Source organism: Rattus norvegicus, chromosome 14, assembly GCF_036323735.1.
Source record: "Rattus norvegicus strain BN/NHsdMcwi chromosome 14, GRCr8, whole genome shotgun sequence".
In the NCBI taxonomy this organism is placed as follows: domain Eukaryota; kingdom Metazoa; phylum Chordata; class Mammalia; order Rodentia; family Muridae; genus Rattus; species Rattus norvegicus.
In genome coordinates, this window is record NC_086032.1 from 1,906,266 (window position 1) to 1,923,466 (window position 17,201).

Here is a 17,201-nt window from a genome sequence, read left to right on the forward strand (position 1 = left end):
GATTAAACAGGACATTGTAGAAGGTGGTACAGAGATGTGTTTGATCTAACCACCCACCCCCCATCCAAACAACCAGCAAAACAACAAAAAAGAATGGGGATCTAACAGTGCTTCCAGGCTACTTCTTGCTACCTTGTATCTGTCTCAGTAAAGTTCCTCTTCCGTAGAGAATGTGGCTTAACCTGCTATAAAGAATTAAAAGAATGGCAAGGCTGCCTGTCAAAATGCCATTGCAATAGAACAATGATGACAGTGCTCCCCACCCCACCCCACCTCCCAAAAAACCCATCCAGACTCTCGAATTCTCAGCCTCAGGACAAGTTCACTGTCCTCTGAAGATAAGCCACCATAACAAGGTGATCTGTTCAGTAACACCCATGTGACAGGTTTCATACCAGTTTAAGCTCTGACATTTGTTAACAATTACTGTGAGTTACCGATACAGATTTTCGTTAGGGTATTTCCAGAGTTTTATATTATTATTCTTCAAGCTAGGCAAAATCTTATTTCCAGATTATATATGGGCTGCTTGTTTTCTTAAGGAACCTTTAAAAGCATGATTTCTACAGGAATACATAGATCCAAATAATGAATATAAGGAAAATTGACATTCATGATTCTGAGTGCTGCCTTTAATTTTAAAGCATCTTTAAAACCAAAGATTCTTCTTTTAAAAAAAATTTATGTACATTGGTGTTTTGCCTGCTTGTAGGCGCCAGGGTGAGGTTGTTGGACAGATCCCCTAGAACTGGAGTTACAGGTAGCTGTGAGCTGCCATGTGGGTGTTGGGAATTGAACCTGGGTCCTCTGAAAGAGCGGCCAGTGTTTTGTTTTTTGTTTTTTTTTTTTTTTTTTTTGGTTCTTTTTTTTTGGAGCTGGGGACCGAACCCAGGGCCTTGCGCTTCCTAGGTAAGCGCTCTACCACTGAGCTAAATCCCCAGCCCCTCTTAATTGCTGAGCCATCTCTCCAACCCCCAAACATTCTATTTTAGTATTGTTTATCCTTGTCTTAGGATTTCCATTGCTGTGAAGAGACACCATGACCAAGTCAACTCTTTTTTTATTTTCCAAGTCAACACTTTTTTTTTTTTTTTTTTGGTTCTTTTTTTCTGGAGCTGGGGACTGAACCCAGGGCCTTGCGCTTCCTAGGTAAGCGCTCTACCACTGAGCTAAATCCCCAGCCCCCCAAGTCAACTCTTATAATGCAAATATTTCACTGGTGTTGGCTGGTTCAGTCCACTGTCATTATTGTAGAAAGCACGGCAGCATGCAGGCTGACTTGGTACTGGAGGAGCCAAGAGTTCTATATCTTGATCCAAAGGCAGCCAGGAGGAAACTCTTCCACAGACAGCCAGGAGCAGGCTCTCTTCCACCACCGGGGTTTAAGCATAGGACCTTAAAGCCCACACCTAAAGGAATATATATACTTCCTCCAACATGGCCATACCCACTTCGACAAGTACATTTCTTAATAATTCCACTTCCAATGAGCCAAGAATATTTAAACTCCCTGCCTTTTATAGGTTTGTTCAAAAAAAAAAAATGAGTCTACGGTGGCCATACCTAGCCATAGCATAATAAAAACTACATTTATCCCAACTTCGAAAGTTCCCATAGTCTTTCATAGTCTCAATAATGTTCAGAAGTCCAAAGTTCAAAGTCTCTTCTGAGATTCATGCAGTCCCTTGACTGGAATTCCCTATAATATAAAAATATAAAAGCAGATAGCATAGTCTCAACATAACAGGATATACATTAACATTCCAAAAATGTCATAGAGAAAAACACTGGACCAAAGCAAGATGAAAAACCTGCAGGGCAAACTCCCAACTCTGCATCTGTCCAACACCCTTTCAGCTTTGTTGACTACAACACAATTCTTTCTCCTGGCCTGGTTCCACTCTGTCAGCAGCTTTCCTCAATGGGTATCCCACAGCTCTGGCATCTTGAACATCTTTGGGTCTCAAAGGCAACTTCAACTTCACAGCTTCTTGTTCCAATGTCTGGGATCCATACATGATATTCTGGGCCTCCGAAGGGCTCTACCTCTGCCCTCTGTAGCACCCTAGGTTATGGCTGACTCCACTCCACTGCTGCTGCTGTGATCATTGGTGATCATTCCATGGTATTGGCATCTCTAATACACTAGTGTCTTCTGCTGTAATTAGGCTTCACCAGTAGCCTCTCATAGGCTCTTTTCATGGTGCCAAGCCTCAACCTCTTCCTTTGACCCCTTCAATCCTAAGTTGTCAACTGCAACAGAGGCCTTCCATGGCCTTTCACAGTGCTCAGCTGTTCTTCATGACCCCTTTATGCCTTCAAAAACACACCGAATGGGTGTCTCTTACACATTACCAAGTCCAGCTGCAGCATGAGGTACAACCTTGACTAACTTTGGAACACAGCTTCTTTGTGATCTCAGAAAAACACTTCCCAGAAAATTTCACCTCAGTGATGATGGTCTCTTTATCACCTTGAACTTCCTAGTTCTAGCTGACCAGCATCAATTGTCCTAGTAGCCCCTTCTATTTTTTGACACTAAAGCCAGAGTCACATGGCTGAATCTGTTGAGTTCTGCTGCTTACTGGGGCTGGAACATGTTCTGTTCTGTTCTGTTACCACCAGCTTTCTGTCTTCCAACTCCCTCACTGCCTAAGCTTAGCTGTCTTGTAGCTTGCTGTGTAGACTGGCCTTGAACTCAGAGATCTGCATAGCTCTGTCTCCAGAATGCTGGGACTGAAGGTGTGTATCGCTGCATCTAGACCTAAGCCTTTCTTGGTTCTTTTTTTTTTTTTTTTTTTTTTTGGAGCTGGGGACTGAACCCAGGGCCTTGTGCTTCCTAGGCAAGCGTTCTACCACTGAGCTAAATCCCCAACCCCGACCTAAGCCTTTCTTAACCTTTTCACAAGACCTTTATAAGTTCTAGCTTGTAGTTCATTCCATATATAGTCAAGATGACAACGGAGAATTGCCATCACAATGCACTCCCTGTCACTTTGACGCATAATCATATCTTCTCTGTCCAAATGAAAATCACCAGGTCTCTTCTTCAACTACAAACGAATTAACAATAAACAACAATAAGCTTAGTTGGGTGGGACCTTGCCCGGAGGCCACCACCCCTTAATTCCACTTGATATTCTTGAACTCAGCATTTAGCTTCAATCCACTTCCTGTGCCCCTTTACTCTTTGAAGCACACATTTTGTATCTTCCCTGTTTTCAGTTTGCTTCGCTTGATCAAAATGATCCTCATAAGAGTGAACCACAGGATAAAATCTAGGTTTTTGTTTTTGTTTTTGTTTTTTGTTTTTTTGAGACTTCCTCTGTCAATGAAATTAATCCAAATCTCTTTACCTTAGCTCTAGGCAGACTTCAGACAAGGGCAAAAAAACAGCCACATTCTTCACCAAGAATGATCTCTACAGCATACTAAAACTCTTTTCCTCTGAAGCCTCGTAAGCCAGGTCCCCAGAGTTCAAATCATCCTCAGCACAACTGTCTTCCATATTCCTACTAGGATGACCTATTAAGCCCCACTTAAAGTATTCCACTGACTTCCAAATCCGAAGGCCCCCAATCTACATTCCTCCAAACAAAAGCATGGTCAGGCTATTCATAGCAATAGTGCTGTGCTAAGCGAGGTGTTAGACATACAAGTGAGGGCTGGAGAGATGGCTCAGAGGTTAAGAGCACTGGTTGCTTATCCAGAGGTCCTGAGTTCAATTCCCAGCAACCATGTGGTGGCTCACAACTATCTGTAATGGGATCCGAAGCCCTCTATTATTTGTGTGTCTGAAGACAACTACACTGTACTCACATACATAAAGTGTCTTTAAAAAAAAAACAAGGGGCTGGAGAGATGGCTCAGCGGTTAAGAGCACCGACTGCTCTTCCTGAGGTCCTGAGTTCAAATCCCAGCAACCACATGGTGGCTCACAACCATCTGTAATGAGATCTGATGCCCTGGTCTGGTGTGTCTAAAGGCAGCTACAGTGTACTCATATATAATAAATAAATAAATAAAATATTTAAAAAAAAAACAAAATACAACAATAAGTTAGAATTATTGTCAATTGTAAGCACGGCACCACGTATTAATACCAGGTGTCCAAAGTGCTTTTCCTACTTCACAGTAAGTTTCTTTTGACTATATTCTCAGTAGCAGTTTTTCAGTGTACTGGATACAATGTGACAATGTGTTCTTTTTTTTTTTTTGGTTCTTTTTTTCAGAGCTGGGGACCAAACGAACCCAGGGCCTTGCGCTTCCTAGGTAAGCGCTCTACCACTGAGCTAAATCCCCAGCCCCACAATGTGTTCTTAATATTTGATGGTGGTAGTAGAAAAAAATGGAATTAATCTTTTATATTTTGTTTGTGTGTGTTTATTGGTTCTTGCCTTCCATCTTTGTGCCGGCTAGTTTTATGTCAGTTTGATCTAAGCTACAGTCATCCAAGAGCAGGAGACCTCATTGAGAAGGTGTCTACTAGACAGTAGGCAATCCTGTGGAGAGCATTTTCTTTCTTTCTTTTTTTTTTCTTTTTTTTCGGAGCTGGGGACTGAGCCCAGGGCCTTGTGCTTGCTAGGCAAGTGCTCTATCGCTGGGCTAAATCCCCAACCCCTTGGAGAGCATTTTCTTATAATTAGTGATTGATGGGAGGACCCAGCCCATTGTGGGTGGTGCTGTCCCTGGGTTTGTGGTCCTGGGTTCTACAAGAAAGCCAGCTGAGCAAGCCATGGGAGCTAGCCAGTAAGCAGCACTTTTCCATGAATTCTGAGTCAACTCTGGCCTCCAGGTCCCTGACTTGGCCTCCCTCAGTGGACTACGATTCAGGATATGTAAGCCAAACAAGGCCTTTCCTCCTTGAGTTGCTTTTGGTCTTGGTGTTTCATTCCAGCAAAATAGCTCTCAGACAACTGTGTTGAGGGTCTCAGTGTAAGGCTAGCTAGCCTATGTGGTTGTGGGTGGTCCTTCACTCTCCATCTCCCATTTTAACTGTACGGATGCTGGGATTACAATGTGTACCACTGCCTCTGTTGTCTGTCTGTTTGTTTTGTTTGTTTGAGACAGGGTTTCTCTGTATAGTCCTGGCTTTCCTGGAACTTGCTCTGTAGACCAGGTTGTCCTCGAGTTTACAGATATCCGACTGCCTCTGCCTCCCAGTGCAGGGATTAAAGGCGTGCACCACCATTACCCGGCCACTTGTTTGTTTTTTCACGTGGGGTCCTGGACTAGAACACAGGTTATCAGCGTTTTACCTGCCGTGTTGACCTGATGCATGTATGTGTTTATTCCTATAGCCAATAAGTCTTTTTATGGAAGTTTTTTTTTTAAAGTCCTACCTCTTATTTCAATCTACATCCTCACGATTAAATTTTAGCATATTGGGCTGGAGAGATGGCTCATCGGTTAAGAGCTCCCCACTGCTCTTCCAGAGGTCCTGAGTTCAATTCCCAGCAACCACATGGTGGCTCACAACCATCTATAATCAGGTCTGGTGCCCTCTTCTGGTGTATCTGAAGACAGCTACAGTGTACTTATATATAATAAATGAATAAATACATCTTTAAAAAAATAAGTTGTAGCATATTTCATATGTTTAATTTTTCTTGGACTGTAGACTTACCATCTTGAATTATGAATACTCCACACTATGCTGACAGACGGGGTAAATACAAGCCATTCACCTTACAGAAAGTACATATTTGTAATTGTATTATCTGGGGAATTTCAGGTAAAGGTTACGCCGCCGCTGCCACCACCACCACCACCACCACCACCACCACCACCACCACCACCACCACCACCTTGCACTCATTCATTCTCCCACTCCCTCACTGTTGGCAATCAAAACCAGGGCTTCCTGTGCCGTATTGCTGAGCTGCAACCACAACCCTTGGGTTCTCTTCGAGTGAACTCCTTGCTCCACATCCTAATTCCCCTGCCCACGTTCTTTACTTGTGCCTTACTTGCTTTCCATTCTGAAGTATCCAAGACGCTCCAGTTGGAGTCTACCTTCCCTAATCACATCCACGACTTTAACCCAGAAGTTACAAAGTCAGACGCCAAAGGAGCCAGGCAGTAAAGGTCAATAAACACTGAAGGACAGAGCAGGGAAACGTGAAGAGGAGGATCACAGCCATCTGGCTGGCAGACACTGCACGGAGGTGGCTGAGCCAGCTGGCTTACGAATTAAAGGCATGGTCCTATCTCTCTACTCTCTCAAACATGGCTGAGGACTGCCCTGAACTCCCCAATCTTTTGTTCCCGGTGCCTCACCTCCCAAGTGCTGGGATTTTAGGTCTGTGCCACCACACCCAGCTCTTGAGATCACACACTCTGACCTTGAGTCTCTTCCATTGTCCCTGCATTTATAGCCTCAGGATCTATCTACCCCATCAATCTAGATGTGGGGCACGAAAAGGAAGGGTAGAGGTTGAAACTTACCCACAAAGAGAATAGACAGAGCCTGCCTTCTGCCCAGATGATTCTCTTTCCCCTTGACGCAGAACTCTCAGAACCACACAGACTTCTAGCTCTTTGATGCCAAGGCTCAGTGATGTTGTACTTGCCCGTTACTGATCCTACCGCTCTTCTGCTGTCCTTGACCTATCTGTCCCTATGCTGTGTCTCTACTCATCTTAAATCCCCTGGGGAATCAAACTCACTCTCCGTAAGATGGATGTAATCCTCTTCCTCACTGCCCTCTCTTTACACTTATTTATTCCCTTGCAAATTTTGGTGACGGAGAATTCTCAGCAGCTGGACCTGCATCCTTGGTCGCTGATCGTGTTAGAGAAAACAACAGAATCGCATCAACTGTAGCACTTAAACTCATGCTCATGAACTCTGGGCAGCGGGCACACTTCGCAAGCTTGTATTTTCTCTAACCCATTCATCTCCCCAGCCAGAGGACTATGTCACACCTTCTCTTCTCCTTCCTCAAACTCCCACTACCCTTTCCCACTTCTCATCTCAGAAGCATTACTCTCTACGCCACTAATAAAACTGAAACTATCAGAATAGGAGACCCGAAGGTTCCCACCACCACCTCTACCCAACTGCACGCCTAGATATAGTGTGTGCTCCCACATAGAGAGCTGCAGGACTAGATTCCAAGACAAAACCTCTCCAGGACACTACTCCAGCAAGTCTCATTTCTTTTTTTTTTTTTTTTTTTTTTTTTGGTTCTTTTTTTTCGGAGCTGGGGACCGAACCCAGGGCCTTGCGCTTCCTAGGTAAGTGCTCTACCACTGAGCTAAATCCCCAGCCCCGCAAGTCTCATTTCTTATTCTGTATTTTTTTTCCTAATTTTTCTTTGGTGTCATATGCATCAAAACATGTTTCTGCAGTTTTTTCAATATTTTAAAAAACTGATTTTTTTTAAACATTCCCAAATGTATATAATGCATACTGACTCCCACGGTCTCCCATCTTCCTGTTACCTATTTATATCCCTTTCTCCTGCAAATCTCTCCTGTCCCCTTCTTCTTCAAGACAGGGTTTCTCTGTGCAGCCCTGGCTGTCGCCTGGGAACTCAGAGATCTGCCTGCCTCTGCTCCTGAGTGCTGGGATCCCATGTCTTCTTTCTTCCTCTTTCCCTCCCTCCCCACTCCCCTCCCTTCTATTCTTCTCCTCATCTCTCTTCTCTCTCCTCCTTTCCCTCTTTCTTTTAGAGGCAGGACTCATGTACAGGAGGCTGATCTCAGCTTCACTATGACGTTGAGAATGGCCTAGATCCTCATACCTCCACTTCTGGAGTTCCGGATACGTCCAGTTTCTGTGGTGGTGGGAGTCAAACCCAGGCCTTTGTGCATGCCCCATCCCCATTTCTTCAAATGCTTCTTTCCTCCTCATTCTTTTCTTTAAAAAAATAAAAAACAGGTTGGGGATTTAGCTCAGTGGTAGAGCGCTTACCTAGGAAGCGCAAGGCCCTGGGTTCGGTCCCCAGCTCCGGAAAAAAAAGAACTAAAAAAAATAAATAAATAAATAAAAAATAAAAAACAAAAAACAACTTTGGGGCTGGAGAGACAGCTCAGTGGTTAAGAGCACTGAGTGCTCAAGAGGTCCTGAGTTCAAATCCTAGCAATCACAACCATCTGTAATAGGATTCAACACCCTCTTCTGGTGTGTCTGAAGACAGCTACAGTGTGTGTGTGTGTGTGTGTGTGTGTGTGTATGCTGTATATATATATATATATATATATATATACTGTATATATATAAACTTTATTTTTATTTTATCTGTATGAGTGTTTTGTCTGCATATATGTATGTGTGCATGTACTACACACACACTACTTGCATGCCTAGTGCCCTCAAAGACCAGAGCCAGCACTGGATCTCCTGGAACTGGATTACAAATGGTCTGTGAGCTGCCCATGTGTGTATGTCCGTGTTCTTTAACAGACTAAATCCAGTGGTCAATTCCTTACCATGGTATTCACTCCTCGTTGATACACTAGCTCAATTTGACTCTCCTTACTCTGTAATTGGCTGCTCCTGAGACTCTGTTCCTTGCTCACCTCCTATAATTTGCATTATACCCAGGGCTTCACCGTGATCCTCTATTTACACTCCCTCCCCCTTTACAAACGTATCTAGTTTGTAAAAACCAGCTTCGATGCCATCCAAAAATGCCGATAATTTGTGTGCATTTCTAGTGTGGACTATTCCCTTCATCCCATACTCTGGTGGTCACAATCACTGACTCAAGATTGCCACGACAGCTGGGCATGGTGGTATACAGCTTCGATTTCAGCACTTGGGAGTACAGGCAGGAGGACTGGGAGTTCAAGGCCCAGCCTGGCCTTATGCAACCTTGTCTCAAAAAAAAAAAAAAAAAAAATCAAACCAAAACCCAGACTCTACTTGAATTCCAAATACAAAATTAAATGTAACATGAATAAATAAACCCTTGATCTTTTCCTTCTAGCCAACTGTCTGTAATTTTCTCTATCCCTCACTACCCCACTACCCCACTGTGTAGCATTGATTGGCTGGCATAAAACTAGCTGTATAAACCAGGCAGGTCTTGAACTCACACAGATCTGCTACTACCTCATCTGACCAGTTTTTATTTTATTTTATTTTATTTTATTTTATTTTATTTTATTTTATTTTGAGGTAGGATTTCCTCGTTGCTTAGGCTCGCTGATCTTTTTTTTTTTTTTTTTTTCTTTTCTTTTTTTCGGAGCTGGGGACCGAACCCAGGGCCTTGCGCTTCCTAGGCAAGGGCTCGCTGATCTTTTTACAGGTCTCAAGTACTATGATTGTGGGCATATGTCACCACAGCTGGCTTTTACCAGACTTTTCTATATAGTGTGTTTTTTATTTATTGCCTGTCTTCCCATCCCAAAATGTAATATCCATAAAGGTAGGGATTCTGCCTGCTTTGTCTCTTTGTGCATACAGAAAAAAAATTTTTTTTGAACAGTGTCTGGGAGCTAAGAAAATACACACTGAGGAGCTGGAGAGGTTGCTCCATGGTTAAGGGGGCCTCCTGCTGTCCCGGAGAACTGGAGCTTGCTTCCCAGCACCCACATTGGGCAGCTTAAAACCGATTGAAATTCCAGCCCCTCTTTTATGAGCAACCACACAAATGTGGCAGACCTACACATATAAATAATAAAACCTTTAAAAGTTCAAGGAAACCAGTAGGATCCATCCTTTCCTCATTCTCCTTCTTCCTTCCCTCCCTTCTTCTGTCTCTGTCTTAACCTCGGGTTGGCCCTGAATACCTGATCCTGCTTACACCTCCCAAGTGTTGGAATTACAGGTATGAGTCACCGTGCCCAGCTCCCGTTTACCTTAATCTTAGAGATTACTGAAGTCATTTAATTAAAAACGAAACACAGTGGCTAATGCACTTATTTGCAAGTAACGAAATATTATTCAGGCTAAAAACCTGTCTCCAGAAGCTGAGAGCACTAGAAACATAAACTTAGTGGGTATCACGTGGAATTATGGTAGAATGAGGGGAAAAAAATGGGATAGGACCTGCGTCTCCCCGCTTTGATGTCACTCGGATCATCAGCTGTCCTTTTTTTTTTTTTTTTTTTTTTGGTTCTTTTTTTCGGAGCTGGGGACCGAACCCAGGGCCTTGCGCTTCCTAGGTAAGCACTCTAACCACTGAGCTAAATCCCCAGCCCCATCAGCTGTCCTTCTATGGTGGCTCTTTCCCCCTTATTTTGGCCATCAGTGTCAAAAGAAGGAAGCCACTCCTTCTGTATAGCCTTAACTGAGTTGCTCTGCCAAGTCTTAGGTCTCCTGACTTTAGAAATGTGTTTATTCGGCATTTATTTATTTATTTAACCTTTGAGTCAGGATTCTAGAGGCAAAAGAAAATTCTAAAGTTGTTTTGCAAACAATGCAAACTTCAGAAAGTCGAAATTCTGTGTGTGTGTGTGTGTGTGTGTGTGTGTGTGTGTGAGAGAGAGAGAGAGAGAGAGAGAGAGAGAGAGAGAGAGAGAGAGAGAGAGAGAAACTGAATGTACGCAAAGCACGAAGTGTCTGGAAGGCCACGCAGAACTGAGAGAGGAGGATTCCCTTCCTCCCCTAGATACCGGTGGTCGCATCTCCAGAGCGCCTCCTTTCCCTGGAGAGGATCTATTAGTTGGTCGCCTAGGAAGCAGCTCCAAGCATCCACAGAATTTCTGTGCAACCCGCTCGCACAGGTCCTGACTCGAAATGGAGACCGGAGCGCGGACGCTAGGGCTCCGCGCGTGCAGCCGCAAGCCTGTAACAGCGAAGTGGGCGCTCCACGGAGCCCACGCTGTGCGCACCCCCGCGCTGCTCGCGCCAGCCTCGGCCGCACCCCTCCCCCGTCCGCGCCTCCCCTTTAAGCACGGAGGCGCAGGCGGATTTGTGTCGGCGGACGCGAGGCTCGACCCCCCCTTTATGGCGGAGCCCCGCGCCCGCGCCTTGACAACCGCCACGGCTGGCCGTGGGGGCGGGGTTCTGCGCGCAGAGCCGGCCTCCGCCGCCCGCCGCCGCCCGCCGCCCTCGCTGCAGCGCGGCCCCGGAGTGCGCGCGCCGGGGGCGGGCCGTGGGCGGGCCAGCGGGGCAGGGGCGGGGAGGCCGGCGGGCGGCCGCGCTCGGGTCCGCCTCCGACTGCGGCGCGGCGGGGCGATGTGAGTGCCATGGCGAGGAGTGTCTGCGCGGGGGCCTGGCTGAGGAAACCCCATTACCTCCAGGTAGGCCGGCCGCGGCCCCGCCACGCGCCCTCCGCTCCGCGCCACGCGGGACTCCGCGCTCGGTCCTCCCTCTGTGCGCGCCCCGCCGCCTCCTGCGGACCGGCACCTGGCGGCGCGCCTTCCCCAACCCCGGTCCGCCCCGCGTCCCGCTCCCTGGGCGCCGCCCCAACCCTGCGCCCCTCCGAGTCCCGGCCAGGACACTCTGCAGTCCCTGCTCTGCGCGCTCTCCTGCTCTCCCCAAGGGCCCCGGCGACCTGCCATTCCTGACTCTGTGTCTGGGGTAGGAAAGGGTGGTGTGTCATTCCTCCATGTTTCACAGAATCGTGACCGATTGTCATACCAGTGGTTTCCCAAGTCCCAGCCAGCGGATGTGCCTCGTGCAGATGCCCTGGGTTTGGTGTTCTCATCACATCTCTGGTTTAAATGGGAGGAAGGAATCGGCAAGCCCGATCCAGGCGATGGCCATTCGCTTTGCAAAACAGGGGGTAGTGACTGCTGTGCGGCTCTCCACTAAGCCCACCAGCAATGCGAACGCAATTCTCAGTCACGTCGTGTGTACTGTTGGCGTGTTAATTTTTCATGATTTTCTGTTCCGCTGTCAGTAGGCTTTAGAACCCTCCTGCTGCCTTCGTGCACTGTTCGGTCGCCAGGGGGACCTAGTGGACGTCGTGAGTAGCTGAGCGCAAATCCATAGCTCGGATGGAAAAACAACTACAAATCAATGCCTCACACATAGACAGTAGTGTTATGTCTATAGAGGACGCTGCTTACATTAAAAGGTCTGAGAGCCGGACTGGTGTTTTAGGTCAGTTGATGATATGCTTCTTTCGAGTATGGAAAAAAAAGTTGAGGAGAAACCATCACAGTCCAAATAAATGTTACGTTTTAATTTGAAATTTGCATGTGTAAGTCATTATATTGAAACAAGTGATACCCAGATTTAGAGGATGTTTTGACAACTCGTGGTATTAAGGGTGTAAGACTAAATATTTATAGCAGCATCACCAGAAATAGTTGCACCTTCAGTACCAGTGTTGGAACCCAATCTTGCCTTCTACTCCGCCAGAATAAAGTATGTTGGCATATTTAAAATCTTTGAACTTAAACTACTTGGCTTTCATTTATTAATTTTTTAGGGTTGGTAGAGTTTTAGGCTTTAGTTTTGGCTCTAAATGTTTTCCACAGATGTGAAAGAAATCTTTGGCACTGTAACTAACTGTACAAGGGTTTTCTGATTTGATTAAGAGTTCTGGGTTCAATCCCAGCACCACACACACAAAATTAGTTTTACAGATCGTTATGCCTACATTAATGACAGTGTGTTTCTTTCTGAATCTGCATCATTATCAATGATCAAATTAGGGTAAGCTTGCTAGTGGGCTAATATTATTAGATTTTTTAAAGATGCTTAAACTTATTAAAATACCAGCACTTGGGAGGTAGGTCTAAGTGAGTTCAAGGATAGAGAAATCTTGTCTCAAAACTTTTTAAAGGTAAACTTAAGATTTCTTTTAAAAGGTTCTCATGTGACCCAGATTGGCTTAGAACTAGCTAGGTAGCTAAGGATGACCTTGAATTTCTGATCCTCCTGCTTTTAAGAGTTTGTGACTGCAAGGGTATGTATGTATGTATGGTACAATTCATATTCCAGTGTTGTTCCTGAGGAGCCAACAAACCCTCTACATAGGCCAGAGAGTCCTAGGAATCCTCTTGTCTCCACTCATTCAGGCCCTCAGTTTTCTTTTTTCTTTACTTCTTCAAAGTTATACATCATGTTTAGCATTAACTTACCATCTAGTTAAATTTGATTATTCATGGAGAGGGTTTCTTGTACATTGTCTTTTGGCAAAAGAAAATAAATACCTTTCCCTTTAACAGCCTTTAACATACACACACACACACACACACACACACACACACACACACACACACACACACACTTTTTGAGACCAAGTCTCATTAGTAGCACAGGCTAGCCTTGAATTCCCGGTCTTCCTGTTTCTACCTCCCAAGTACAGGGATTTCCAGTGTGCCCGCTATACCTTAGCTCAGGGAAACTGGTTCTTATGTTATGTTTTGAGGGAATATCTTATAATGCAGATACCTGTTTTGAGGGGTTTTTGCTTTTCCATTTGTGCTCTTTTGAGATAAGGTCTTGCTATGTATGGTGCTGTCTGGCTTGTACTCAGGTATTCAGGTTAACCTCAGACTCACGGTGGACCTTCTGCCATAACCTCTCAAATACTGGGATCATAGGCCTGCCCAGTGGCACCTGCCAGATACCTGATTTCAATAGCATTTCTGTCCAGGTACATTTTTGCTGTTGGTTTTTTGAAACAGAGTTTCTCTGTGTAGCCCTGGCTGTCCTGGAACTCACTCTGTAGACCAGGCTGGCCTTAAACTCAGAGATCCACCTGCCTCTGCCTCCCAAGTGCTAGGATTAAAGGCATGTGCTACCGCCCCCTCTCCAGATACATTTTAAGTTACAATGAGGTTGTAATCATTCACCAAGTACAGGAGATACTCTTTCCTTTGTGTATAGAAAACAGCAAGGTAGATTTATTTCCAAGAGGAGGGGGAGGATAAAGGGCCTGGAAAGTTTTTGAAACCAGTTTTGTATACTTGGCAGTTGTTCTTGTTTGTCTCGACTGGGTGGGGTCAAAGATCACGTATGTCCCCACTTAGGCCTTAGAGAGTTTAAGCTTCTTTTTCCCTTAGTAATGTTTTTCTCTAAATTTTTTCATACACCATATTTTGATCATATTTCCCCTCCCCCAGCTTCTCCCTACCTCTCTGTCCACCCAACTTAATGTTCCCTCTCTTTCAAAAAGCCCTCACAAAAACAGAGATTAAAACATAAGACAAAACAGCCAAAACAAACTAAACAGGCAAAACAAAATGAAGACATACATTTCTTATTTTATGTGCATGAATGTTTTGCTTGCATGTGTATGTGCAACATGTATGTGCATGCTGCCTGTGGAGGATAGAAGAGCACACCATATCCACTGAAGCTGGGGTTAACATGTAGTTGTGAGCTACTAGGAGGGTGCTGGGAACTGAACCTGTCTTTTCCCAAGAGCAGTGAGTCCTTTTAACCCATGGGCTATGTCTCTCACCCCCTCCCCCATAATTTAGAAGGGGAGACTTAATCATTTGACTTGTTGTCAAGGGCCTTCACTCACAGAATTCCCACTAATCCAGATGCCACCGGGCATTTACTGCCACTTCTAGAAAAATAAACATTTTGAGCTAGTTTGAAAACAAAACAATAGCTGGGCACGCATCTTCAGTCTTAGCTCTCAGGGCAGAATCAGATGGATCTCTGTGAGTTCAAGGCCAGCCAGCATGATCTACAAAAAGTTCCAGGACAGCCAGGGAAACACAGAATCCTGTCTCAAAGAATAAAACAAAACAAACAAAAAACCAGTAAGTCACCTTTCCTCCCCGCCACAACTTAGTATTTTGTAATTAATGTTATAATTTCTGCAAGAGCCTATATAACAGGGTTTTGTGAGTACATAGCCACTATGGTTACCTCAGTCGATATAGCCAAGAGATTCTGCTGCTTGTGAAGGAAGGAACTTAGGTGCTGTATCCATAGAGTAAAATACTATTTAGCATAAAGACTGGACTAGACTAGTGGGTACTTAGAGTTGTGTGGAAAGAAAGAGTGGTTTCTGATGGGTAGGTTTTGAGGCAAGGGGATGAGAAGAATATTACCTAACAGTATACTTAAAGGCATATGTTCTGTAGCACTTGGGCTATAGTTCAGAAAGGCAGCAAGGAGTGAGGGAAGCAGAAAGGGAAGTGATGATTTGAGCTGACTTTGGACCTTGTTCCTCCCCCACCCCCATTACAGCTTTCACCAATGCCAGCTCTGTGGTGTAGGGAATTCCTGCTTCCAGGGCAGCAATGCAAGCACACTGTGCAGCCTCTGAATAAGTTAGCTAAGACGCGTGTGCCTGAGCACCAGTTTCCCCACGTCAAGGCATCGTTCTCAGAGAAAGCTAATGTACACCAACATCCTTTGCCGTTGCTCTGTTGAAAAATATCCCTGGAAATAACACTTTGTGAATGTGCCGAGTATTGTGGTATGTGAACTGAGTTAGTCTCTTGACTCACCGCCCTGTCAACCAGCTTAAATAAACAACTCTTGGTTACAGTTAGAGCAGGAATGTGCATTGAACCTGCACGTGTTCTTAACAGCCTGTTATCTACAAACTGGGATTTGGTTTTTGTTTGGGGCTTACTACAATTGGGGGAGGACGACAGATAACACAGTAGCCCTGTAATTTGTTGACTTCCGTGTAAAATGCCTGCTTTCTTCTGTCATTAAGCCCTGGAAGAATGAAAGGTAAGACAGTTTGCGGTAATTTTATATGCTTAGATTATACACGTTCTCCATTCCAGCCATTCTGCTCATACTGTGTGACCTAGGAAAAGATATACAATTCTAATGAAATTTAAGGTCTAAGACATCTTCCTTTGAAAGTTTTCAAGCCTTTTAGGTAGAATGTTTTGTTTTTGTTTTGTTTCTCAGACAGGGTTTCTTTGTAAAGTCTTGGCTGCCCTGCAGCTTGCCCAGTATAGACCATGCTGGCCTTAAACTCAAAGATCTGCCTGCCTTTGCCTCCCAGTACTGGGATTAAAGGCGTGTGCCACCACTACATCCGGTGGTAGAAGTTTTAAAATTTGGGATGTTCTCATCAAAATAACTGCTCTGGAATTCTTCACATGTGTTCAGTCAGGGCTGTCATGAATGGATGGATACACAGCCTTTGTTCTTGACAGAATCCCCCTATGTAGCCCTGGCTGGCCTGGAACTCCCCATGTGTATCAGGGTAGCCTTGAACTTGTGGCAACCAGCCCTCCTACTGCTAGGTACAGATATGTACCGCCACATCTCAGTGGCACATTCAACAAAGAATGTGCGATTCAGACTGGGAAACGCAGGTTTTCTGTATATAGAGAAGTGTGCGTTTTACCTTCTAGAACCACTTAAAACTTAAGTGGTTCCTCAACATTACTGTTGGGGCTTATTAAGCATATCTTTTGTTGTTTTGAGATAGAACTGTATTTCAGTCGTGCTTGGTCTTTCTCCCCTTAGTTCCCACGTGCTAGAAGTGCACCACTATTATTAAAATTTTCTAATACCTGGAATTTTGACTTACATTAGTACCATTTTCCAAGAAGTTCGGTTCTTTGTGCCTTAATATTTTGTAGGATTTAGTTCCAGAGAGAGTTATTGACATAACGGTGGTAGCCGTTAGTGTTCACAAATGCTATCGTAAAAGTAAGATGGTCTCTGAATCTTAGAGTAAGTGATTCTGTATTGCCAAAGGTAGCAGAGGGAGAAGCCATGCATTGACCTTTGCCTGAACTGAAACTTCTAGAGCTGTAATTCGCTCTCTGAAGTTGTGAGTGTACAGAGAATGTGCATGACTGATAATGCTTTAAATTTAAGTATATGCCTGCAGTCCCAGGGGAAGGAAGATTAAGATAGTAACCTATCCTGGGCTAACTAGTGTAATAGTGTCTCAAAAACTTGAAACAAATGAATCAAAAAGAAATAAAGTTTAAACATAGACATGTAGCATGTAGCTATTTGACATTACCATGCTTCTTGAAAACCATAAATGAATAATTTTCTAGCAATTTTTCCAAACTTACTAACTTAAAAGGGTAGGCCAGAAGAGGCATTGAATCTCCTGGAACTGGAACTGGAGTTACAGATGGTTGGGTGCTGGGAATTGAATTTGGGTCTTCTAAAAGAGCAGTCAGTATTCTTTTTTTTTTTTTTTTTTTTTTTTTTTTTTTTTTTTATTATATATGAGTACACTGTAGCTGCCTTCAGACACACCAGAAGAGGGCATCAGATATCGTTACAGATGGTTGTGAGCCACCATGTGGTTGCTGGGATTTGAACTCAGGACCTCTGGAAGAGCAGTCGGTGCTCTTAACCACTGAGCCATCTCTCCAGCCCGCAGTCAGTATTCTTAACTG

General features: G+C 44.5%; 1 protein-coding gene and 1 long non-coding RNA gene across 2 annotated transcripts in view; one reads left to right on the forward strand and one right to left on the reverse strand.

Moving 5' to 3' along the window:
• Nucleotides 1-1,185: 1,185 nt before the first annotated feature.
• LOC134481811 (uncharacterized) lies at nucleotides 1,186-7,940 on the reverse strand. The gene is made up of 2 exons (XR_010057649.1): nucleotides 5,970-7,940; nucleotides 1,186-1,699 (listed from the first exon to the last, which is right to left on the reverse strand). It is a non-coding gene; the product is annotated as an uncharacterized LOC134481811 (long non-coding RNA).
• A 3,147-nt stretch (nucleotides 7,941-11,087) lies between these two features.
• The window catches only part of Dipk1a (divergent protein kinase domain 1A), a 70,836-nt gene continuing 64,722 nt past the window's right edge, over nucleotides 11,088-17,201 (forward strand). The window contains 1 exon segment of the mRNA NM_001170456.1: nucleotides 11,088-11,195. Within this exon segment, the coding sequence (NP_001163927.1) occupies nucleotides 11,142-11,195 (54 nt within the window). The 5' untranslated portion in view covers nucleotides 11,088-11,141.